This window comes from Scatophagus argus, chromosome 2, assembly GCF_020382885.2.
Source record: "Scatophagus argus isolate fScaArg1 chromosome 2, fScaArg1.pri, whole genome shotgun sequence".
In the NCBI taxonomy this organism is placed as follows: domain Eukaryota; kingdom Metazoa; phylum Chordata; class Actinopteri; family Scatophagidae; genus Scatophagus; species Scatophagus argus.
The window spans coordinates 783,788-811,615 of record NC_058494.1 but is presented as its reverse complement, the minus strand read 5'-3'; the positions used below and the strand labels follow the sequence as shown (position 1 = coordinate 811,615).

General features: G+C 39.9%; 1 protein-coding gene across 6 annotated transcripts in view; it reads left to right on the top strand.

Annotated features, from left to right (window-relative positions):
• Positions 1–27,828, top strand: part of tenm3 (teneurin transmembrane protein 3) — a 293,504-nt gene that overhangs the window by 146,844 nt on the left and 118,832 nt on the right. For all 6 annotated transcript variants that reach the window (XM_046399608.1, XM_046399625.1, XM_046399602.1 and 3 more), the window contains 2 exons: positions 522–710; positions 18,885–19,152. In XM_046399608.1, the coding sequence (XP_046255564.1) occupies positions 522–710; positions 18,885–19,152 (457 nt within the window). The remainder of the gene's footprint in view (positions 1–521; positions 711–18,884; positions 19,153–27,828) is intronic.

The following is a 27,828-nucleotide window of genomic DNA, read 5'->3' as shown; positions in this document are numbered from 1 at the left end:
TCTGTCTGATGCACACATTGACACCGTACATGGTTTAACAACTTGGACCAAGTTCTCTTTGAGTCACAGATTAATGGTCATGAAGATCCAAAGTTGGAATTCAGTCAAACTTTGAGCATCAAAACTGTTATATTTGTAGTGGTGTAGATGGGATTGGGATGAAGAGGCACAGGAAGGATGAGCACATGAAGGGCTGCAGGACAACCCCCAGGCTCTGCAATCAAAACCCTGAAGAGGAACATGTGTCAAAGCCGTGAATTCATAGCTTTTGTGCAGGTTTATGACAGCAAGTTTGAGTGACTCCATTTGGCACTTCCAACCCAGGAATTGTCTTTCGTGTAAGATTATCAGTCTCATCCCACAATTTTTTAGTCACACCATCAGCACACATCACCACATTCCATTGCTCAGTCTTTTTTCTTTCTCCCTTTTTTTAAGATTTTGGTTGCTGGTATTGTTTCTACTTTTATTCATTCTTCAAGTTTATTTATTTATTTATTTGTGGTTGTGTTGTTTCATAGGTTCTCCAATGCCCTCTCCCTACTGTCCATCATCTGTCATTGACCAGTCACATCCACAATCAGCCAATCCACATGACAGCCTGTTGTTAGGTGACGTGGCTGAGCCAGATTCAGAGGAAGAGGAAGAGGAGGAGGAGGAAGAAGAGGAAGAGGATTATTCAGCTCGATTGTACTTACCTGTAACTCATGGTAAAGGGACTTTGCTTCTTATTAAGATTCAAAATCTGGTCTGTAGCAGTTGTACTGATGACTAATGAACATTAGCACATAATATAATTATTTGCTTTGTCCAAAAGAATAACCCCCCCAAAACTAGGGCCAAATCCTAGTTGTTTGTAAAAAAAAAAATATATATATTTCAGTTGCATATTATTATCTGTCTGCATTTTCAGTTGACTGTTCTGCAGACTGATTTTTTTGGAAATCACATTCTTCTGCATTTCCTCCCCAAACTTTGGAGCTCTTATATCTTAATCGAAACATTCAACTTACGCAGGAGATATTTGCCAGCACATATATTCATGTGCTCTGAATATTCATATATCTGCTCACACTTTGCCCTGCTTATCTCACAGCTAGGCAAGTAGTTCAAGAAGACTGGTGGTCCTTAACTGAGTAGGACAGTAATTGATACGTTGCAAAACAAACATAATCATTAGGTCAACATTTCATCCCAGCTTCATCTCACTTAACTACCTTCAACCTCTCTGAGTTCCTGACTGACTGTTGTACATTGCAGACTCCACTAAAATTGATTTTCATGTTGGCTGCTTTTGGTTGTCCTCAAGAGATCAGACAGTTTTGGTAGGAATCTGATTACTTTCTCTATTACTGTCATTGTTTTTCTCACCCTTTATTGTCTCTTTGCTTTCCAACCTTCTCTTCCTTTCATGTCTGCTTCTGTGCCACAGAAAACCGTAAAAGTCCTACAGTCTTGGAGGGTAACTGACAGATAAAGTGATAAAATATGTATGGAGACTGTATTTTAAAGTTGTTGCACCATAGAGCAGTACTCAAAATCATGTAGTATGGTTTTTCTTAAAATTCTTACAATAAAGGTCCTATCCTATCCTAAAGAGACCTGATTCTGTACAAGGGATGCTCACCCAGCTACAGCTTGTGCACCAGCCTTTGTTGATGTAGGCACAGAGGGTCCCTCCATGAGTTTTCCCTGACAGGTGGTTATGATCGGCTCGAATGAGGAATAGCTTTGGCTAGATCTGGTAAGCTGAGCCCGGCATATTGTTGTTGAGCCATGTTTCCTTTTAGAGAGATACACAGTAGTTCCACAACTCTCTGTAGCTGCTCAGTAGGAGTTGTATTAGGTCTCTCTTGTTGTCTGGTAATGAGCGGATGTAAACTAAGTCAGATCATCAACCTGCAACCTAGGGTGTCCTGGTGTCAAGTGCATTTGCAGACACCCTTATGTTAGAACATGGTGTTTGTCATGAACAAACTGTGCCTAGTACAGAAGTCCTACAATTTAACACCACACAGCTTCAGATCAGGCAGACCGTTCCTCCCATTCACACCCCTGGCCACACGCCTGGGTACTTTGAACTGTCGTATGGTGCATAAACACAAACAGCATTCAGGACCCATTCCCTGACCCTGAGGCACAAGGAAGCAACCCTTTCCTTGACTGGGGTAAACTCTGTCAAGTAGCCAGAGAGTTGGGGATATAAGTAAGCCCACATCTGCCTTCCAACTCTCACTGGGAGCAAATCTAGAAAAGAGGAGAGAGTGCGAGGTGAACCCGACAGTATCTAGCTGGTATCTCTCTACCGCCTGCACAAGCTCAGGCTCCTTTCCCGCCAGTGAGGTGACATTCCTTGTCCCAACAGTTAGCTTCAGCAACTGGGGATCGGAGGTCACCAGCTTTGTCGCCTTTGTCTGCTACCCTGTGTGCACTGTACCTGACCCCTTTTATTTCTCTTGTGGGTGGTGGGCCCACTGGAGGAAAGACCCATATTCTTGTTTCGGGTTGATTTTGAAGGTCAAGCACTTAAATACCATGAGGCTGTTACATATTTAAGACAAACAAATGCAGAAAGAATATTTTTTTAAACTCCTTTGTTTACATGAGGAAGAAGCCAAGCAGAGGAAAATGTGTGAGAATAGGGGAAAGAATCCGTTCTTCCCTTAGAACTCATATTTTATTGGCTGTTTACTGGTATGAGAAAATATTGCAAGCATCAGGAAAAAAAATTGTACTTTTTTCAGTCCATAAAGCTTTTATGTCTGACAGAGCATAGACCAACCTACATTGTACTGGAACATCAAGTTTTAAGAAACCACTTTGTTTGATCCTGTGAACTCTAACACTACATAGTAAATATTATTATTGGGCAATTTTGCATCAGGTGGACAGTATTTTGCCTTGTGTGGGTCCTGTTTGGTATCTTGATGAGGTTTCTGTGAATCTGGCTGTACTGACATCAGAGAGAATGAACAGTATGATTTTGATGTCAGGAATGACTTGTTTTTATTTGTACTGCCTGCCTGCTCAGACCAGTTCAGTGATTGATAGTGGAAAGCACAACCAATTCAATTCAATTCACTTTATTTATATAGCGCCAATTCACAACAAGAGCAGGTCTAGACCAAACTCTTTAATTAAATTGTGAAATAGAGAGAGCCCAACATTCCCCCTTGAGCAAGCACTTGGCAACAGTGGCGAGGAAAAACTGCCTTTTAGAAGGCAGAAACCTCGGAGCAGACCCCGGCTCAAGATGGGCGGCCATCTGCCTTGACCGGTTGGGGTGAGAGAGAGGGAGAGAGAGAGAGAGAGAGAGAGAGAGAGAGAGCAAGAGAGAGAGCAAGGGAGAGAGGCAGAGGGGGTGGGGTGTGAGAGAAGGAGCACACAAGCAGAGATGCATAGCAGCAGTAATAATACCAGAAGTATCGGAAATGTAGATAATGATAATGACAATGAAGTATACAGAAGGTATTATGGTGATTTTGATAACAATAGTAGTAACAATAATGGTAGTAGCTGTACTGAGTCGTAACAGATTTAAATCAGATTATGACTAAACAGTAGTAATTGCAGTAGGTTTTGAGCAGGACGACAGCAGGACCGCAGCAGGAGGTCCAATCATGATCGATAGGAATCTGCGGGACAAGAAAACACAGGGACTCCAGGGAAGAAGTTGTGTTAGTAATATGCATTAATGGGACATGAATGTGTGCAGAAGAAGAGGGAGAGGAAGAAAGAGCTCAGTGTGTCATGAGAGGGGCCCCAGTAGTCTAAGCCTATAGCAGCATAACTAGGGGCCGGCCTAGGCCAGCCCTAACTATAAGCTTTATCAAAGAGGAAAGTTTTTAGTCTACTCTTAAATATAGGTGTGTCAGTTTCATCTTTGCATCAAACGCCATAGAGTCCGAGCAGTCCGAGCTTCCGCTGCCTTCGTCCATGCTCTGTATTTTGATGACGTATTTGTTAGTGCAACAGGTATGACAGCTGTTGCCAGGTTGGGCGTTTTTTCCGCTACATATTCAAGGCTGTTTGCAGTGTGTTTAGCGTGGGTTTTCGGAAGGCTCTACGGAAATCTGACACACTCTTTAACAAAGTTATACTGTGAGAGAGCGCCGTTCACAAACGCCAGAATGAACACGTTCACAATAACACTCATCAACCGGAAATACAGCACGTTCAGTTCACATTTGCCCAAAATATGAACGAGTTCATGAACAATCGTTCATTGAACGTGTTCAGGCACAACACTGCTGATAACTTGTCGTACATATTAGCGTATATGGTCTGGGAGTGTGTCTTTATACTGAATTCCTTATATATGGCAACACTGTTTTGGAAAATATTGCAATCTCCATGTCTCTTGAAAGAAAAAGAAAGAAAGAAAGTGACATATTTTGTCATTGGAGGGAACTCACTCCAACGAAATTCATGCTCTGCATTTAACCCACCCAAGTGACGTGTACACACACAACAAACCCGGGGCAGTGGGCGACCGCGTACCTTGCTCAAGGGTACCTCAGCCATGGACACCGGTACGGGGAATCGAACCAGCGACCCACCGGTTACGGGTCCGATACCCTAACCGCTGATCCACGACTGCCCCCTAGCGAAGTCACATCTCTCACTATCAACTTTCCTCTCTTTATCTACAGTCAGCCTGTAAGATATTAGCTGGAAGGGGTCACAGCATGGGTCACACAGCCAGACAGATCTACTGAGTGGTGCTGTCACTGTGATGTGAGAGAAATTAGACAAACCAATACATTAGGCAGGGAAAAAAACAGAGGAGAAGACTAGGAACATAAGGAATGATTGAAGGAAAGGACATTGTTACCTTTTCCTGGTATCCACTGGTGGGGTTTTGTCTCACTGTTTCACAGGTGATGGTATCAAGGTGGTGTTCTTGGCACGGTAGCATTGTAGTCAAAATATCAACAAGGCCCACAGAGGTCAATACCTGGGCCTCCCCTCCAGTCTGTCAGAATGGAGGAAACCTCTTAAATAAGAGTTGAAACATGGACAGTTGTCCTTACTCAACTCTACATTGACATTGACAATCATTTAACCAGCGCCAGCTCACTGCTGATTGGTCAGAACCGATTGGCCTGTGGGCTAAATGAAGTCAGCCCAAATGGTCAGTAAATGAAGAGGACGAAACATGATACTCGTCAATCATTTACACCCGGAAAATAAGTAAGAGCAGATTTGACGCGCTTGCACTGCATAAAATTATCCTGTGTTATTCTTTTAACTATTTGGTGCTGTTGCCACTTTAGGTTTCACTAAAACTAAACCTTAAATGCATAACAATCTTTTGTGTGTTATTTAAACATTAACCTTCTCATCTTTATTCCATAACGTAGGGAGGGCTTAGCCCCACTAGCCCATTTATACCAGCTGTCACTGCAAACAGCTTTACTATCATTAAAATCTAGAGCAGTCAGCTAATTGTACTGTTCATCACCTAATGCTAATTTTGTTAGCTTTAAGTCTGTTCACTTTCTCGCTTGTGACCCAGCTTTTATTTATTGATTTCCACCATGACTGACCTATTCAGAGATTCTTTGTGTTGCTCAGCAGGTTCCAGTGAGCAGGGCCTCTCTAACTCACACACACAAGACAGGTGAACAAAGAAGATTTAATACTTAACAACTCCCCACAACAGTTTTTTTCCTCCTGAGGCTGAAAAGACGCCAAACACCCTCCACCGTGCTATTAGATACCTCAGAGACACCAAGGCTGTCAACTCACAGCAGACAAAGCACCAGAAAAAAAGATTAATTGTGAACGACAGGATGACGCCAAGGCTTATTGACAAAGTCAGTGAACCAACTTACTGAATGCAAAAGAGAGGTCAGCTGAAGGCAGAGAGAGAATACACAAATAACACTTAGTGTTTTTTATTTTGGGACCAAGTAGCCAATTCTCCTAAACACCAGAACTAATCAATGAATCATTGAATGGATGAGAAGAAGGAAAGGGATTGAGAGAAAGAGACATATTTTTCCTTAACATCAGAAAACCACTGATTATAAAGGATAGTGATGAGGAAAGTGATGAAGAGACAGAAGAAGTAAAGAAATTATCCTTTTCGACATGAGAATGAATCAGTGAGATGAAGGATGTATAGGGAGAGTTGGGTCAGCAGCAAAAAAAAATATATAAAAAACTGAAGAGACGAGAATAGAGTCAATCATTGATCAGGCTAATGAACTGTTGGCTAGTGGCTGGGAATTAAGCCTCAAACACACACACATGGGAAAAGGCCACAAACACACAGCTCACATCTGAGGCTGATTGCAGATTGGAGTCACTTAAGTGAAACAAAATGTTGTAGCAGACTCCATACAAAGAGACAGGAAGACTGAGAGAAAGGCAGACAAAGAGACAGACTGGAAAGGAGTCTAAGGTAAAGTAAGGAGAAAGAGAGAGAAGGGCTAATTGTAAATCATAGCTCATGTTCTTTGTCATAAATTGAATGTGAATTGAATGGTTTTAAATCATCGTTTTCTCCTTCAACAGGTCATCCAATTAAAATTAAAATGTTTTTATTGCTTTCCAAATAACCCCTGGTTAATTTTAGATAACTGAAACTAATTGGTAAGGATTAGAGAAAGGTTGTGTTCATGATTAAAAGAAACAACACTGACTGCACTCTCTTGTGCTGAAGTCAAATGGTTTGTGTGCCTAGCCATCCACATCACCCTCCATAAGTCTTTCTTATAGCAATTTTTCACAATATTTTGTCCTTTCCCAGTGATCTAATAATCAATGGCTGTGTCCTCAGTCATCATTGCTCACCATCACTTTTCTGTAGAAAACTAGCAGTGTTGCTTGTCAGAAAAAATGCAAACATATGTCATGTGATATAGTGGATTTTCTGGGTAAGGATGTGGTCAGGATGAGGAGAGTGGCTCCAGACTCCAGGCCCCTGCAGTTGACGTGTCAAAGTGTCCTTGGACAAGACACTGAATCCCAAATTGCTCCTGGTGTGTGATTGCTCATGTGAATGGTTATTGTTCCTGATGAGCAAGTGAATGGGTGAATGATGGCTCATGTTGTAAAGCCCAACTCCATACCCATCTATCCTGCAATAATCAATTCCAGTCTGGTTTCCGCCCCCTCCATCCATGGCATTGAAACAGCACTTCTCAAAATCCCTAATGACCTCCTCCTTACTACTGACTCCGGTTCACTATCCATTCTCCTCCTGCTTCATCTGAGTGCGGCCTTCGACACAATTTCACACACCATCCTTCTGGACAGGCTTTCCTCTATTGGCATCACAAACACAACTCTCAAATGGTTTCATTCATACCTTTCAGGCCGCACTCACTTCATTCAGTTAAAATCACTCAATCCCTACCCAGTCCCTGTCACCACAGGTGTGCCCCAGGGCTCCTGGATCCCCTGTTGTTCATCATTTACCTTCTCCCCCTTGGTCACATTTTCTGCAAATCAAATCCACTTTCACTGCTACGCTGATGACACCCAGCTGTACCTTTCAACCAGCCTCAACTCCACACTCCCACCTTCCTCCCTTACCAATAGCCTCCTTGAAATAAAATCCTGGTTCACCTCAAACTTCCTCAAATTAAACAGTACAATACAATAAAACAGAACTTCTTCTGACAGGCACAAAATCCACATTAAAGAAAGTCCACATCCTCTCTATTCCCATTGATGAGTCCTCCATCTCCTGCTCACCTTAGGTAAAGAGTCTGGGAGTCATCCTGGACAGCACTCTCTCCTTCACCACCCACATCAGTACTGTCACCCGGTCCTCCTACTTCCATATCTGTAACATCAACTGTCTCCGTCCTTCCCTCTCTACCACTCCACTGCCATTCTTGTTCACAGCCTTGTCACCTCCGGTTTAGACTATTGCAACTCCCCTCTGAACTCACTTCCACCTGACCTCCATAACGCTGACTCGCTTCCACATTTTAAATCCAAACTCAAAACCCAAAACCCCGTTTAGACTAGCCTACTTCTTCTGACCACAACTACATTGTCAATTTTTAAATTGTATTTTATTGTCTCTTATTGTTGCAAATTTTGTGTCTGTTTTTATGATTAATGATGTAAGGCAGGGGTGGGGAACCTTTTTCATATGAAGGGCCATTTCTATTTTTATAAAGTTCTCCAAGAGCCATACTATTATGAACAGGGTTGCAAAAAAAAAAAAAAGTCTAGAACTGCTGTGTTACTAAGCCTCATGATTGCTGCATTTCTGTGCATGTCAGACTCACCTAATGTGATGGCTAGAACTTTTTCTCTTTGGCGAGATGTCTGATGTCAGCTGGCGGTGATAATGATGCTACTCGAAACTGGTTTCCAAGTTTGGGTCAGTCAGTCTTGAGCGGAAGCGACTCTTTTCTAGAGTCAGTTTTGAAAAGAACTGTTCACAGCAGTACGTTGTCCCAAACAGAGATGCAAACTTCAGGGCATGTCTCCTCAGGATGGGAAAATCCTCAGCACGAATGTACAGTTTGTAAAAGTCCAGCAGAAAAAGGTTGTTGTACTTAGCTTTGAGCTAGTTGTTGCTTTGCAGCTCAGTTGTTTCCATTTGGAGGTTGTCTGGCACATCAGATAGTTGTGCATTAAACGGCATAGCAAACATGTTTAGTTCCTTTTGTATATATTTCGCATCATGAAACCTGTCATCAAATGCCTGAATTAGTTTTGCACACTCACCAGCATATTCAGTAGTAACGTTAGGGTTTTGTTCTTGCAGGATGGGAAATTGCAGTGTTTCCCCTTTCCAGTTGTACTTGCCACAGCCTTAACTTCACTTTCACATTTTTCACATTTGAAAGCAGAGAGCTGACGAGATGGTTGAGACCTTGCAGCTTGATGTTTAGCTCTGACAGGTGCTTGGTGATGTCCACCATGAAGGCCAGATCACTGAGGAACCTGCCATCACTGAACTCCATGACAGGTTTCCCCTTCATCTCGATAAAGTGTCTGACTTCTTCCTGCAGTGTGTAAAACCGGAAGAGCATATTTGCACGAGTCAGCCATGGCACTTCACGATGATAGACCAGATCACCGTACTCTAACTCAAGCTCGCTGAGTAGCTCCTTGAGGAGGTTGTTCAGCCCTCTGCTTTTGATGAAGTTTATGGTTGACATGACGGTTTTCATCACATTGTTAAGCTGCACAGACTCTCTTGATGTATGATACAGTGGCATACAACTAAATCACTTGGATCCAGACTCAGACTCGAAATCCCACACACAAAAATGGCTAGCTGCACTGGGTTTGTGATGTCTGTTGTTTCATCACAGGCCAGAGAAAAATACTCAAAGTCTCTTGTAGTGTCTTTCAGTGGTTTTTCAATATCTTGTGCCATATCAGTAATCCTGTCTGCAATGGTTCTTCGAGACAAACTGACACTTTGAAATAATTTCACTTTGTTAGGCGCGAGCAACTCCGCGGGGACAACAAGGCACTCCTTCACAAACTCTTCTTCGGCATGAGATTTCAGCTTCGTGGCTATTAACTCACTCACCACAAAACTTGTACGCGTAATATTCTCTCTGTCAGTCTGTAGTCGTGTGAAAGCTGCTTGTTGAGCTTCCAAACTCCGACAAGGAGTGTTAATTAATTTTATCTAAACACATCTATCCTCTCAACTCATCGAATTTAGCATGTTTCGAGCTGTAATGGCGCTCGACATTTGCCTTTTTCATCACTGCCAGCGCCTCGTCACAAACTAGGTACACTGGCTTGCCTTTTATTTCAACAAAGAAAAAGTCATTTGTCCTTTTTTTCTGGAATATGCGTGCATTCTGCATCCACCTTCCTTTTTTTGACAGTTGCCATGATACATCCCTTGTCATCCGTGTCAGGTAATAACGTACATCATGTGCTGCATTCACTGACCCTGATGTTGATTTGGACATACATACCTCGTCTGTTTTATCTCAGAAAACTAATGACAGTCGATATTTTTTTCCCTAATTTTTTTTTGTTTATTCATACCATAAGTGCATATATAAAATATAAAAATTTTATTGCGTCGCGGGCTGGTTGAAACGGTCTCGAGGCCAGAGGTTCCCCACCCCGCTGTAAGGTGACCTTGAGTGTCTAGAAAGACGCCTATAAATAAAATGCATTATTATTACTTGAATGGTCAGCCAGAAGACCACTATATGAGTAGATACCATTTACCATTTAATGGGTCCTGTATCCTTCTGGCATTACCCTTTTGACAAACTTCTTTTTTAGCCCTTCTACTTGTAAACCTCTAAAATGAGTGTTTCTATCAGCGTATTGCAGACCCATCAGTGGTTTTCTTTTTTTAGTAGTTTCTTTTTTATAAAAACTACAGTGGTAGTTGTTGTACTACGTAATAGCCATAGGCTATATAATGTATTACTATATGAAGCTTTATGTATTGAAACATTAATATTTAAGGGATATTTAAAAAAATTCTTGGCACCAGGCCAAACAATTTTTCTGGGGAAAATCCTGAAAATTGTCAGTATGTGTTTTGAGACAGTGAACCTGTTAGCTTAAAAGGGCTTGTCATGTTTAATTTGTTTTTTTACTGCGATTCCGTTGTATTTCAGTATTCTGGCAATAGGCTTCATCCTATACTCAATAAAGTTGTTATGAAATAATGTTGAAAAAGCAATAAAGGGAATGTGATGGAGATGTGAGAACAAAGAGTAGGACAAAGGTAAAATAAATAAATCCTGGTGGCTGACAAAAACAATAGAAAAAGATGAACATGTAAAATAGAAAAAGCAAAGGAAGACCCAGTGGCATACTGAAAGACAGTCTTTCATATTAATGACTGAGTGAGAGAGTAAAAAACAGAGAGAGGGAGAGAGGCCACCGAGAGCTGACTTGGCAGGAGGAAATGAATGAGGGAATGAGGGCAAGAGAGACAGAGAGGAAAGAGAGGGTGCATGAGGGTGCACTGGTCCTACAATAAGGAGAGAAATGTGAAGGACTGATGAGAGGCTCTGAAAAGACTCCAGCTGCTTGTACTAAATAACGGAGTAGAAGAGAAGAGGTCAGGTGAAGAGGACCGCAGGAATGGGAGGGAGGTGATGGGAAAAATAGACACATGAATTGAGAGGAAAAAAATATAAAGCTCAAGACTTACCAAAGGTGGAGGGGAAGAGGGAAAGTTGAAATCAATTTAACACATTATGTATCACTTTGCTACTGTCTCTATCACTTTCCCTGTCATTAGTAAGTCCCTTTTTTTTCTTTCCTTCACCAAATTATAATTAGCTTTATCAAAAAAGCCCAAGTCATAGTTAACTGCATTATCCCAGCAATGAAGCACCTGACAAGAGGACCATTTAGAAAACGCATCCCTTTGGTGCATTCAAAGATGCTCAGATGTCAGTTTTTTTTAGTCTGCAGTACAGTTGAAAACATACTTCAGTATGACTGATAGACCTGAAACATAACAGGTCACATTTTCATAGGATTTATGCCGTACCACTGCACATACAGATTTATTTTACCTCATTATTTCTAAAGACTTCTTAGCATACGAGGAAGACACAGTAGAGAGGTTCAGCTGTTGTTGGTTCAGCTGTCTTTGGAAAGACTCCTGCACACACACACACACACACACACACACACACACACACACACACACTGTAACTGTAAAGGAGATACTACTGTTTGTTGAAAAATTCTGCTAATATGAAGGTTAAGTATACATATATATAGCATTACATATAGCATTCTAGAACAAAAGAAATCTGCTTTAACATGCATTTGTTTGGACTGATATGACTGCTGCATTAATCTATATGTTGCATTTACAGTTACCTCAAATTTGTACTTAAGTACTGTAGTTGAATAAATGTACTTGTACATTCCCCCACAAAATATGAAGCTGAATTTTGTCACTGCACAGCCGGTTTGTCGCCTCAAATGTGCCCAGAAAGATATTTTAGTGTGTTGTTTAGCTGTAATCTGAGAAGTTACCAGGTCAGCCTGTTGAAAACAGACGTGGGAAGCAGAGAAAGACTCTCATATACTAATATGCACGCCAGACTGTCAGCCAAAACAATGAACAGAGGAGGTGACATGACAACACACACATCATGCGTCACACCATTTCTTCATTACATTTTTACACACTACAGGTATGCTAATCATGATGCATTGTCACAACTAAACTAAACAAAAAAGATAAAACTAAACTAAGATAAAGCTAATATTTTTTAAAAAAGAGAGTATTGGTCATTATATTAGTAAAGTAAACATTTTTGGAACCTTTTTGGAAATTATGAGATCAAAAATGAACTATTGCAAGATCAATATCCGGCTTCCCGAGCAGTGTTTTCCTGATAGAAAGCACACTAATGTCTTTTCTTGCTGTCCATGTGATCTTATTTTCTTTTCTTGTCTTTCACTCTTGATTTTGAGTATTTGCAAGAAGGTCATGATGCATGAAATATCCCATTGAACTTTAACATTGTTTAGATCTGAGTAACTGTCTTTCAGAGTACCTGGGGTTGATTTAGGTAAATATTTTAAATATACAATTTGGCCCCACTTTTCTTCCTTTTTAAAAAATAAAAAGTAGACTTGTGAAGCTTAAATAACTCTTTTAATTGCATTAGTGAAATCTTTCCTGGGGCTGTTTGTGTCTAAGAGGATTACTGTGATGTTAATGCTGCCATTACAATGGTCTCACAGTTCTAACTGTCAGTTTTTACTGACCCACTGCTGGAGTGACGCTGCTTCTTCCCATTTCCCTTACACTTTTTCCTTACTGCTCTTTGCGGCATCCTCTAATATTTTCTTTTCATGCTTTCTCTTACTCTCTTCCTTGTCTTTGCCATAATACCTTCACTTGTGTTGCTTTATGTTACGTTCCCTTGCCCCTTACCTCAAACCCTAATGTTTACTATTGGCTTTTTATTACCAGTTACTCTGACATTAACCTAATCCTAATCTAACTTTAACTAAACTGACTAAGCTCATGAAAGAAATTAAGTTGGACTGAGGATATACTCTTAATTTGCCTACCTAAACAGACAATGCTTTTTATTAAAACCAGTCTGGGTCAACCAACATCACGTTCTTTTTTCCATTCATCCTCAACATTAATTACTCTCATACACAGTTTAACTTTTCCAGCCTGTTCTAGAAAGATGAGTGGCAGAAAATCTCCGCTGAGTATCAAAGCTGATCTTCCTTGAGTTATATACATGTTACCTTGACTTAATCAGTTAGTATATCTTGCTTAGTATAGCTCCACAATGTGTGAATTCAAACTCTGACCTGGGCTTCAATTGACTGTCATTCCTATTTACTTGTTATTTATTTTTATGATTTGTTGTGTTACTTTCGTACATTCATATTCATTTGTCATTGTATATGTGCCTATTTTTTGTCAGTTACTTAATTTCTTATTTTTCATTTAAATGTTTAACCTTTGTTGTTGCTTGTCATAATTTCTCTCTTAAGCCTACATTAATGATACAGGATCTGTTCTCTGGCACTCCACAGCTCTTTTCTCCAAAAACTGTACAACACATTTTTATTGTGCTGTAAATAATCTTTTTAGAAAACGTTCTCATTAACTGCTGAATGTAAAATGAAATCTACATTAAGACAATAAGAACAAAAGTTTCCAGAGAGAGAGAGAGTGTGAAGGGACTAATGCAGAGGCAGAATGAGTGGTGTGCAGAACAGAAACATAAGCATGACATATGGATGGAGATAGAGACTCATACTGAACCTTGTAATCATTTTGCCTTTGATAAATAACCTCTTCCCTTAACGACACCTCACCTCAGTGCTCCTCTAAGATGTCAATTTACTGTGCAACACATCAGTCCTTCTGACTGATGGAGAACTGTGTGTGTATGAACTACACATTCACAAACATTTGCTACAGTACATTTGTTCTGCTGTACTGTTGCTCAAGGATGTCACAAATCCATGAACCTTTGCTGCCAGAATACCTGAGGAGGGCACTTTCAAATACTGTGTGAATACAAAAGTCACTTTTGTCTGGCTTTTCTCAAAATGAAATCATGATCAAAAATGTGTTTGAAGTTATATCTGCAGAACACAGACATAGGTAGATAAATGTAAAGGCTGATACCTTGCTCAAATTTATAATTAAGACCTCACCTGAACCCTTGAAGATGAATCTGTTTCCTCATCAGCCTGCTGTACTTCTCTAGTCTGAAGTTTCCTGCATATAAAATAATTCATTACAGTGACATTCTCATGGAATTTCTAGACTGAAATTTAAATATTTTGGAATATCCACCAATGTTATGTTCACTCCTGCTAGGATCCTGAATGCTAGCCTATAGATGATAGAAACTGGGGTTAACTTGGTAATTCATGCTTGCTATCGTGACTAACTAACATCAACTGACATTATTTTCCACCATGTAAAGGCTGTTGACATTAGGTACCCAGCAGTTTTTATTTTAATTCAATGTGGCTACTGGCCAAATTTTAGTAGCCAGGCTAGGCCTGTTGCTTAAGCTCTGGGTGTTAAAAAAGCTCCTGATGTCCCTTCTCTTTATTACTGGCATCATGCATGATATCTAAAAGTACAAAATGTGTTGGTATAGACACAGTTATTCTTTATTATATTTACTATACAGTGCAGACAGTAGAGGAAAGAAAATACCATAACTCATATGAAAGACTCAAGCTTGAGGTATTTGACTGATAACTTACATACAGCATACTGATCAACTCTTACTTCCATGTACTTCCATACTTCCATGTTTGGCAGTTGATAATGGTATTTCACATACAGAATCTGCATGTGATGTGAACCTTCAATCCCCCTATTTTTTTACTAGCACAGCATGACTGAATTGGTCATCCAGGAGACGCAGCATATTGGAGAACATATTGGACTTATCAAGTATGACTGCATTCCAAAGATAACACAAATAAGTTTGCTCAGATATCTTTCTTTGAGCCTTCCGTAAGGTTCATGGAAAGATTTTGCAACAACTGAGTTAAACCGAGGTCAAAGTTGACATAATTTGAACTTTGTGTGCAGTCAGAGGCAGTCTTGGTCAAGAGGTGACCACACTGAGGGTATTGCTTCACTAAGTTGGGCGTCAGGAGAGCAACTCAGTAGAGGCAGACTTACAGATATGAAGTTGGCATTCTCTAGCTAGAGATACTAGCACATAGATGTGCAAAATAAATGATCACATCTAACTCAATGATAATCACTATCCCAGCACTGATCACTATAAAACACTGTTGTTTTGTATCTACCTGATCTCGATAAGACATTTCAGTTTGAGACAGATATTAGTAGTTATGTTTTATCATTTTTGTCACCAGTATTTGGTTGGTATATATTTTTGGGTGACACAAATTAAGACACAGTAATATCATTCAAAATACATTTGCTCATTGAAAAACTAAATGCCATTTAAACCTCATGTTTATTGAAATGAGATACCTGACAGATTTTTGTGTTTTATAGTCAGGAATCTGGAGAAGTACAGTCATGAGGTCGGTTACTTTTCTGCACAATGCAGTTTGTTTTGGGAGCTGATGCAGAGGGCTGCCGCCTCTTCACAGCACTGATTGTGCATGGATTCTTTTTTTTTAACTGTGGGAGTTGGATTTGAAAACCTGAGCTGACCAAACACCTTTTGAATTTTGTTTAAAAACTAATCTTGGTGAAAGTGACAGGCTTGTGGGTGTGTGTGTATCATGATAGAAGAAAAAAGGCACATAACCAAAGAGAATTTACAATATTTTAATGGTCCAGTCCTCCAAATTTAGTAGCACTGAGATTATGAGTTTATGAAGTGTTTTTTGTTGAGGTAAGGACTCATTCATTAGTTGAATTGTCAGTTTTGTATTGAGCACTGACTGTCTCCTTGGTGGAGGTCTGAGAGAATATTGTCGAGAAGTATCTTGATATCATCTGGATTTACCCCCTTACTGATATAGGCAAATATGTTGATATGACTTTCCACAGATCATTTTCAGGTCTGTTCTTAATGAGAACTGCATGCATTAGACAGAAAAAAAATATGTAAGATCCTGAATATCTAGATGAGGTGCAGTGGTAGCCACATTTAAGCAGGTCTACCCTGTTAGCCTGCGGACTGAAATGAAAAGCAACAGGCACATGTGCTGCTCATGAAACTCATGACTTCCAGCTGTTAAAAGGTCAGTTTATATATATGATATGCATGTAAAAACTGATGACCAGAGGGTCTGTTTCAAGCTTCATCTTCAAATTAAACTTGGTGGGTCCTACTCAGATAGCTCATGATAAAAGGTGATTTCCTGTGCAAGTTGTTGTCCATCAGTATTTTATGGTACAAAGCGTAGAGAAAATGAAACCTCTCATATAAATATATGAAAGAGACAGGCTTTCCTCAACCAACAGTTTCATCTCATTTCACTCCATCATTCTCTTTGGTCTTGTGTTTGTTTGCCCACCTTTATCTGTCTTTTTCAGGGTCAGGGTCCCTCTGCTGCTTCTCAGTCTTGCTATTTTTTTCAATCTGGATGTTTTTTCTGCTGACACATACACACACACACACACCGAACGAACTGATAACCCAGTGCGTATTAAAGTACAGGAGAGATTTGTGTAGTTGTGTGCTTTTAACCTGGTTGTTTATTGTCCCACAAGAATTAGGACTTGGATGTAACAGACAATTGTGTGCCTTCATTTTAGATTTGCAGCCCACAGAGGATTTAGCTGTGGAGTTGTTTTAGATGTAATTCTGTCTCAGTCTTATTTTTAACACGTTTTTTTTTTTTTAATAATAAGAACAATTTTTACAAAAAATTACAGTTTGTGTCAATACACACAAAACATACTTGCTTTCACATCACAGTGTGGAAGCTGGCTTAACAGCCATCACTGGACTGCATGTTGTAAATGCTGTTCTACATGTCCAAGTAATGGGATCAACAAAAGACAAAGACGTGTGTAGCTCTTCACATGCACACACAACCAAACTCTCAGTTACATTTTAACATGGAAACAAGCACAGCGTTTCATTTCATTGTTTTTAATCAGGCTTTCTTTATTTCAGAATCAGAATTGCAATACTTTATTTATCCCTGGGCGAAACACTCCCACAGACTGGTTCAGTTGGTCCTCAGCCAACCAGCTGTGGGCATAGTGACACAACATCATGCTTAGCATTTCCTAGTGTTTCCTAGTGCCCACCGGAGCTCTGTTCATAAAGCACTTGAATTCAGACCTTAAATAATGAACAAAAACCCAAGTTTAAAGTTGAATTTTATTCTAGTGTTTGTCTTAAATATAGAATAAAATGTCCCGTACATACATGAGGATATTTATTACATCTGACCTTTTTGCATGAATGTGACTCATGCACACATGGATGTGTTATGTTGAGGACAAACACACAATTCTTTCTTTCTTTTATTTCTACTGATACTCTTTATGCAAATCAAATACCAGTATAGCCATTCATTTCCTTCAGAGCACCCTAAAGACAGCCAAAGAGCACTGTGAAAAAACAGTTGAAAAAGTTGAAGCCAGGTCAAGTTTGAGCAAATATTTTTACAAAAATTCAGTTTTGTCAAGGCCAATCGCTGATCAGCACTCGGAGCACAGCTTTGAGTTCCAGTTCTCAACAGCCTTGACCAGCCCATATAACACAGTGAAATTTATGTAGTGGTTAATCCACAGTCAGTGAATGCTGAATTTGGCAGCTACAAGCTTATCTTGTTACATTTATCTCAGATGATGCTTAAAATAAACAAAACATTAAAACGTGACTGCTTTTGTCAGCAGATAAAATTCCTTCATTACCATGTTGCGTTTTATTATATTTAATATTTAAATATCGTTGACATTGACAGGAGGAATAAATAAATGATACTTAACTCCTGACTTTGATGATGACTGTTTGTCCTGGAGAATGGTGTTTCAGGGCTTAACTAATGTAACAGACTGTGTGAAGTCATGTGTGAACTGCCACTGTTCATTCAAACTTAACCAGAATTCAGAGAGAAAATAGCCATTTTGCAGTCAGTTAATGCACATTTATTAACTTTTAGAAGAACTGCTCAAAGATAACAATTTGTCATTTTGAGCCATGCAGTAAACAGAAATTCAATGCTTAGTGTCCCTACTAGGCATTGAATTTCATCACCACTACATTCAGAAACTGTTCATTTCTGACAGTGATCTTCCTCAGCATCTTCAATATGTCTATCTATGGCATCAGGACTAATAAATACAGAGGAGCCGCCTGACTCAGTGTCATCTTAGCAGGTTGAATAGCTACAGGCACCAAAGTAACATTTCTCCCAAATGCTTAAATACTGTATCACAGAAATTCATATCTACTTTGATAAACAGTAAAAATCTGTGAGATTTCTATTTTCAGTTCAATTGCTGACAGTTATGTGTTCCTATGTTTATGTTTCAGTGTTGAAATGAGAGTGGAATATAACAATGTCCCATATGAACTTTGCAGATGTCTGTTTATGAAATGAGGGAAAACTACGTAGCAAAGTGTAGAAAGATAATGAAAATAAATAAAATCTGTTCTCGTCTGTTTTAGGTTTGAAATTAAATGGCTTACACAGCAACTGTGAAAAAGGTTAAGTGGTTTAGTAAACTGATGGAGACTGATCTTTGTTCAAAATAAAAGTCTAAAAAAAATTATTAAAATACAATGAAAAATCAAAACACTGCTAAATATCTTTATCACTAAAATTATATTAAGAGATAAATGAAGCATTTTTTATTTAAAATATGGCTAGGTCAAGCCATCGTTAATACAAAGTCATCACAAAGCATAGCATGAAATAGTTTTTGCGTGTGTAATTTTTTTGTGTGTAATAAATGCAGTACAAAGACAAGCATCCCTCCAACAATGCTTCTCTTTTGTTATTGACAGAGCAACTATCCAATCACCACGGCTCCACCCTGCCTCCAGTACCTCCCCTTCACCGCCCGCAGCCCTCAATTACAGCTCTCAACCAATCCTTGGGCTCCACGCACCACGCGGGCCAATCCCTGAACCCAACTCAGCAGCTAACCCCTCCCACTGGAAGCCCGGCCCCCGTGGCCGGCCAATCACCAGCCGAGCTGCAGACCACACCACCCGAAAGCGTCCCGCTGCAAGACAGCTGGGTGCTGGGTAGCAATGTGCCTCTGGAAACAAGGTATTACTATCATCTGTATTACTATCATCCATTTAAGACACTTTTCTTTAAAAAGTTGTTCTTAATGGGCTTTATCATGAAACTGAAGAACCACTGTTTATGGTGATAGTGGTAATGGAATGATGTGACCGATACTTAGTGAGGCTTTCTTGTTGTGTTGTGCACAGGTAAAGCAGATTTGGTTTTCAGCGGACTATTTGTGATTATCACCTCATTAATTGTGATAAAATTGTTGACTACTAATTTCAATTCCAGGGCACCAATTATGTTGTGCGAGACAACCTCCCACTAGGAAATTACGGGGCACCACCTTGTTACCAGGGACCAATAACCAAACTGGGAAATCTAAAATTGTTGTTGTAAAAAATAGGTTTAGCAGGTGCAGCAGGTATTGTGTTTGGCCTGATTCCTGGGGGTGACTCATTCATGTGGGTGTCTCCCCTGTGAACAGATTGTGAATGCAGTAGCTTTAATGAGATGAGATGAGCAATAACACCAATCCTGATCAAAGCTGTTTCTATTTAGACAGAAGACATTGTGGAAGATGAAACTCTGCTTTGAATTTAGAAAATTTAATGACAAAATGCAAATCTGTAAAAAAAGCTTTAGATTATTCTAAATTATTAGAATAATCGAATAATTCTAAGTAATTCTAAGTAATTAGAATAATCTGGCACAAACATCAAACAATGTATGTAATATTCAATTATTCTAAGGAAGTATTAAGATCAATAATGGAAATAAGTGAGTCTTGTTTATTCATAAGACATCTTCCCTTGATAAAAAAAGAAAAAGACATTGATTTGAACTGGACTGGATGAGAAACTAAATTGGGTTGACACCACAAATTTGCCACTATTGTGAGGAATTTCAGTAGAAGAAAATGTGAAACAGCTGAACAGTTGAAACATTTAGCCAACATAAGCATTGAACCAAATAAATTAAAGTAGAAATCAGTGTATGCTTTATACATGTAAAAATCAGGGCACCACCCTGTCACCAGGGACCAATAGCCAAATTAATAAATAGGAAATAACAGTCTCTTAAAATTATGAAGGATGAATCCAACTGTTATTACAAGTACATTCACAATAACCACAGACAACGACAGGTTAAACTATAACAGGATTTATTAACCAGCAACAACCATCCAGAGATAAGTATCACTTTGTAATAAACACTATTATAATCTAAGTTTATCAACACACATTAACTATTAACTAAAGATAACACAGGTACAACAGCAGGAGTATATCTATACATGGGTGTGCATATATGCAGGAGTGTGTGTGTGTGTGTGTGTGTGTGTGAGAGAGAGAGAGAGAGAGAGAGAGAGAGAGAGAGAGATGACGATGGAGACCAGGATGGCAGAGGGATGACGCGGGGGGGCGTGTTCCTTGAAGCCAAGATGGTGGGTCGTCGCGTGAGTGACGTCAGCAAGACCAAGATGGCGATAGAGTGGCACGCAGGACGTGCAGCTCAGAGCCAAGATGGCGATTGCCCACATAATGTGGATAACGTGGCAAACAAAGACTACAAAGGCAAAGATCCTCGAGCATCACGTGTCTCGCGAGGAGATTCGTGATCGCGTGCTCGGACTCATGCCCATGTAAAAATGTGTTTGAGAGATAAGGATAGAAGAGGAACTTCTATTAAGAACCCAGTAAAGATCACCACTTCAGTTCTTTTGAGTCTCACACTATAACCACACAATAGCGGAGTCAGTAAACCGAAGTTTATCTGCTCAGATATTGGTCTTTTAACCGGTGATGCGCGAGCTCACGGAACTGATGGATTTGGATGATCGATAACAAAAATGAAATGAGTGCGGCGCTTACAAGCGAAAGTCACACATTAGCAACTCTATCTTAATAATGCCGGGACAAAACTTAAATGATTGCAGCACATACAAGTTAAAGAAAATCATGTGTAAATAACCCTACTTTACACTATCTCTGCCTTAATTATGCGTCTGCCTTAATAATCCCTCTGCCCAGACATAAGCCTCTTACTGTGAGTTGCTCCGGTCCTTCGGAGTTGGAAAATTAATAGTCCGCTTAATGTTTGCCGCGTTGTCCTCGGCGGGGTGCTGGTGGTCTGTTGTTTTGCTCCTTTGGCGATGCGGCGTATCACTGTGTGTCCCTCAGTGGCAGCGGGGAAAATCATCGGTGAAGAAAACACTAACTTTGTTTCGTCCTTAAACAAAGTCGGCGCGCAGCTCGTTAACGTGTGATCAGCTGATTGCAGCGATCCACGTCGGCAGAGGAAGAAAAGGAACGGTTCGTCACTCTAGCTCAGGCTTTATGGGGTACATGTAGGCTGCTCTATTGTTCTCCAGAACACATGGCCAGAGATCCTAACATTGTTGAAAGAGTTAAATATTAAAAGTGTAACTAATGTTAAATAAGAGCAGAGTGCAACATAAGATCAAACTGTTACCACCAGTCAGTGTTCTGTGTTTTGTTCAGCATTTGAAAACGGGTGTGTAACTCATTAATATTGTATTTATACTGTTTGTGTAAGCTAGTACACATCCAGAAATCAAAAGAAAATCCATATATCTATCTGTCTTTGCTGCAAGAATGTGCAAAGAAATGTGTGAACTTGTGCCCAACAAGTCACATACAAATATAACCTGAATTTCTGACAAAGGAAATCCAACCAACCACTGAAGACATTTAGCAATATGTTGCAGTCCTTTAGATAGACTGAGTCCAAATACACACCGAGTTAGCTTTTTAGTTGAAGCAGTACCCTTGGAGTTGTGACTGCAGTTCAATAAGGAGAGACTAAGAAGAAAAACAAGTGAATGAGATCATTCTAGTCAAATGAATTTATTGAAGAATAATGAGGAGTGATGCTGACTGCATGGAAGGGTAACTTGTTGTTTTATATTATATAGATATAACATAGCTTTGATGGAAAAGGTTGAATCAGTGGGGTGATAATGAAGGGACAATAACTCTTGAGTTTGGAGTGTTTAAGGAATAAATAAAATGGTTAGGCTGGAAAGTTAAAATCATGAAATGAAATTCTGGCATGACTAAATGAATTAGTAGGCAGAGGAGCACATCTGGCAACAGCCTGCTGTAACTGTCCCACTCTTACTGTCACATCCTTATTCAGTGGATATAATATAGTATATATTCTACATTTTTATACTCCTTTTTGCTTTTCCCTGATATAAAGGGGAAATAGGAAGTACGATGTACAGTTGTTATATGTACACCATAAGATGCGCAACAGGACATCTGTTAACAGGTATGGAAAGGAAGCATTTACAAATTCCTGAAGAAATACTGTAAAGTTTGTAATAGTGATGAGACTAGGAAAGGTGGGATCTGATTAAGACATTAAACTAAACCCTGAAAGCACCTATCAATATACCAAGACTCGAATTGATGAAGAACTTCAGTGGATGCTGAAGGCACAAATGGGTTCAAAGAGAACTGTCAGGATCGAGCTGAGGCAGGACTCAGACACAGAGCAGGTAGATATTTAAGCTGACTTTATTATTTTAAGGCAGCCGGGTAATACCTCATACAGAGAGACAAAAACAAATGGCTATGAAAATACCTGAAGCACATCTTCGACTCAAAGACGCGTGACTATGAAAATTAATATTCTCCGAAGAGAAGAAACAAAAGAGCTAAGAAAATTACAAATGAAATAAACAACTATCTCTAAAACTAAGGATCACTCCAACAGGAGGCAAAAAAATAAAGACAGGGAAAATCTACAAGGAACAAAAAAATCACAAACAGAGGATAAACTGTCTACTAAGAGAATCTAAGAGGTAACAAAAAAATCACTTCTACAGAGGAAAAAACAAAAGAGAAATTCTAACGCTATTCTAAAGCTAAATCCTGAGCTAAGAAACTTACAACATAAAATCTCTCTGAGGCAGAGGCAAAAAAGGAAAGATGCTCAAGGCCATAGTCGAGGCTGTGGCAAAGGCAAGGCTGGGGTGAATGTACTCGGACGAAACACAGCACCACAAGACAAGGGAAAAGCAGGCTATTTGAACACATGGAGGTAATGGGGAACAGGTGGATACAATCAGGTAATCAGGGAGACAATCAGACTGGAGACTGGAGACACATGAGGAAGGGCAAGTGACCTGACACGAGAGGAGAGTTACTTTTTCAAAATAAAACAGAAAATGACAAGACATAAACCAAAAACAAGACAAGACCTCACCGCGGTGTGACAAGAACAGGTTTCAGGAGAATCAGGAAGCAGGAAAGACTGTAAAAGTTACCCAAGCAAAAATGTTTAGCCTTTATAGTAGAAATTACTAGATCATTCCTCATAGAACCTAGCAGGATTAAATACATGTGCAGTGACCTTGTGCAAAACCAGCAGTTCTCAACCTTTTTCAAACAAACATTTGAAAAAGGTTTGTTTGAATGACCCCCCCAATATATTAATATGCTGAAGATGGTAATGGTAGCATGTCGATGACATTATTATTATTATGCTTATTATTGTTATTATTATTATTATTATTATAGCCCTAAAGGCCATGTTTGAGGAAAGATCTGTAGTGGTGAAATTCTGCCAGGACTATGGAACAGTGTGTATGATCAAATTCATTGTAAAATTCATTTCCGTTAAGCCACAATTAAAAGCAATGGGGGAACAAAATATATTATAACACTTGGAGGTGGTTTGAAACTGTACTGAAAATGCATTTGCACATTGAGCCAAATTAAGACGCACAAATCACGTGAACAACGGAGTCTGTGCAGCAGTCTTCTCACCTGCTCAGCTGTAAAGGTCATTGTTGAGGTGAAGGGTGGGGAGGGGTGCAGGTGAATGCCAGGAGAGTGCGGTCAGCCGGGGCTCGGGGGCCGGGTCCCTCTTCTTGTCATTTAGGATGGCTTTAATGTCCTTGGTACCCACGTCTTGTTGTTGGAGTAACAGTTTACAGTTGTGGTTTCAGACAATGGTGCCCACACAGAAGTTTATGTAGGCAGTGATGCACTCAGTGAGCCCATCAATGTCCTGGTCGTGGGGTTCACAGAGTGCCTGCCAGTCTGTCACCTCAAAACAGCCCTGGAGTGTCTCGTTGACCTCGTCTGTCTACCTCCTCACAGTCTTTGAGGCACACAGCAGGTGGAGAGGTGGATCAGCTGTAAGAATCCCTTTCATTAGCATACAGCGGGTGTATTGTTCTTCCCTCTATGGTGGGACAGTTCACAAACTGAAAGTGGGAAGTGTTTTGTCCAGGTTAACATGGTTGAAGTCACCCGAGATAGCAATGAATGCACTCGGGTGCTGAGTCTGTATCCGGGCTATTGCAGAGTGAATAGTGTCACACGTCCTGCTGGGGTTTGCAGAGGGGGGACATAAACAGTCACCATGACAAGTCAATGTTGCATTGTCATCGGGTATGTCCTGGTACAACCATGTCTCCGTAAAGCACTTCAAACTGCACTCTCGGTATTCCCTCTGACTCTGGGACAATGCCATCAGAAAGATCCAACAACTTTCCTTAGCGTGTGGTAGGAAGGAAGAAAAATGTTGTCCTGAAGTAAAAGAAATAGCGTATTATGATAAAAACAATAGAAAACAGTTAAGAAAGTCGGGAATGTATATAACAGGCTGCACACACTTCTACAAAAGGTGCCTGAAGCGAGGGGAGAAAAGCTGACTGCAGTCATCTCATGAGATGATACAGCTGCAGAAATTCCCTATCTAAACTAGAGAACTAATAATTCGTACACATTTGAGCCAGGACCGACTTGAGGACACAGCGCGGGTGCTTTTGATGAATTGAGGGAGCAGGCCTTAATTCTCTAAGAAGAGAATTTGAGTCATAATCTGACACGCTATGATGTAGACGAGCAGGGAAAGACAGTATCATTGAAAAGACAGCGAACTCCAAACAATGAAGCAGCAATGCAAATCTTCACGGGGCTGAATAAGCAGCTGAATGACAGTGGAGGAAGAGAACACTACAAAGAGGTAGTCTTCCTGACTGAACTTTCACTAAGCTTCACTTATCCCTTCAAAGCCCCAGAGAGCATCTTGAGGTCAGCGTGCTTTTCTTTCCAGCTGTATTCTTTTGTTGTTTTATTGGATCATTTGAGCCTTGAATCCTGTTTTCCCAATTTGTTCCTTTCTTTGTCGAACACAAATTCTCAATGCAGTCCTCCGATGTTTTGAAAATCACTGTTCTCATCACCAAACACACACACACACACACACACACACAAACACATACAAAGCATGTGTGCTGACAAAGGCAAACATACCATCCTCATCCTTTTTGACCTGACTGCTGCCTTTGATACCATTGATCATGCCATTTTATTAGACAGACTTCATAACTGAATAGGCATTTCTGGCACAGCCTTAAAATGGTTTCAGTCTTGTGTTCTCTTCGGCTCCTCTGCAGAGCGGAGTCCCACAGGGTAGGAATGCACCGATATGATAACAGCATCGGCTATCTGTCTGATACCCTGTTCCTCTACCTGTACTCGTATTCATAAAAGTGTCCCAAAACCACAGCACCCAACACAAGCAATCTGATAAAACAAGAAAAACAACATGACGCCGAGTTCAAAGAGTTTTCTCATAGAGGCAAACAGTAAAAACCAGACTTTGCAGACTCTGAAAGATGTCAAGAGACTACCCATGCACAGTGAAAATAACAGAGGCTCTTACCCAGTACATTGCTCTTGATGACCAGCCATTGTCGGTTGTTGATAATATGGGATTTAGACGTCTTCTCAGCGTACTGGAGCCGAGATATGAGATCCGTAGTTGACACCACATCACTGACACAGTGTTGCCAAAGCTGCATGACTTTGTGGAGAGGCACATCCAGCCTGTTACAAGACATTTCAGCCCTCAGCTTCACCACTGATATTTGGGCGAGTAGCATTAGCCTGCTGTCCCTCATCTGTTTAATTGCACAGTGGATTGATGAGGATTTTACTCTGCAAAGAGTCGTCTTGCAGGAAAAAACTATTTAGGGGTTCGCACATAAGCCAAGCCATTGCAGGTGTGTTTGAGACATGCGTCAGACATGGGGGGGTCCCTAAAAGTTGTTTTATTATCATGTAGCTGTTGTGCTACATGGTAACGCGAAAAACATGATCAAAGCCATGAGTGATGCTGGACTCCCGAGCCTGCTGTGTGTCGCACACACCCTCCAGCTGGATGAAGTGTAATGGCATTAATGAGTACTCATATTGGTACTTGGTATCAGCAGGTACTCAAATGTAAGTACTTGTAATGGATTGAAAACTGTGGTATCAGTGCATCCCTACCACAGGGGTCAGTCCTGGGACCAGTTTTGTTCCCCTGATACATGCTCCCTCTGAGTTAGTTGTTCAGCAGCTTTGAAAATGTGTCAAATCACTGCTACACTCACGACACAAAGATTTACTTCACTGCTAAACCCAATAGCCTAAATCAACTCTCCACCCTCCGTGAATGCCTGACCACCATCAAAGATTGGATGTCACGTAACTTTCTCTACCGGAATCTTACTAAAAATAACATACTTTTAACCAGACCCAATAATTTTGCCTCTGCTGCTGATCAACTTCTTGCAAAAAACTTTGGTATTTGGTAACTTTGATCTTTCCATGACCTTTGAGGTCACTAAGCTTGTACAGTCCTGTCTTCTTCAATTAAGAGATATAACCAAAATCAGAAACATCCTGTCATCAGCAGATCTCAGCCTTTGAATCCACATCTTCATTTTTTCTTGTTTATATTAATGCAGCTCCCTACATGTCTCAGTCAAACTGCACTAAATAATTTACAGTTGTTCAAAATGCAGCTGTCAGGCTATTAACTAGCTGTCAGTCCAACATCAACCCTGTCCTTGCGTCTCTCCACTGGCTTCCAATAAAATTATGAATTAACATGTGTTTTTTCTTGTGCAAGGCACTTTGTAGCTCTGTGTTTTAAAAGGTGCCATATAAATAAAGATTTACTTGCTTTACTATCCCATCCTGAACAACATATTGCCAGGAACATAATACTTATGTGTCTAAAATGAGCAACCAACATCACCATGATTTTCCTTACAAAAGCACTAGTATCCACCAGATCCATTTCTTTACCTTCTCTTTATAAATCGAAATGATCCAAAGTTTGTTATCTCTCCAATTGGTTATAGAGTAAAAGCTAGTTCCAACCAATTAGAGACATTCTTACATCCCATGGCTAATTTACACTGCTTTTGCAAGGCCCAAAATGAAGAGATATTGCTTATTCATGATTTCATTAATGTCTTTTTAAATGATCTACTTATTTATTGTTTATGTAAATCCTTTTTAGTTTTTAATTTGACCTATTGATGGGTAAATATTTAAGTGTAAATTCTTTTTATCATTCCAGTTTTTAATGTCCATTAAGATATCAAATAATTAATTCATTTGTAATTTTGTCTATCTATTTATAGATTGATAAATTAATCTGTAAGAAATAAAATGTAGTGCCTTTATAAAATTGGTGACAAATTATTAATTAAATTCTTTATTACTATTCATGTATAGTACTCCATACATCGATGTGCGGGGGATTTTTGCCACTCATGTACTTTCCTTAAACAGTCACCTGAAGAGACGAGCACAATGCCTGTTTCACTCTTTTGACATGATGCTTCACATGACTGTATGTATGTTTGTCAGTGTCTTATGTAAGACACCAAAG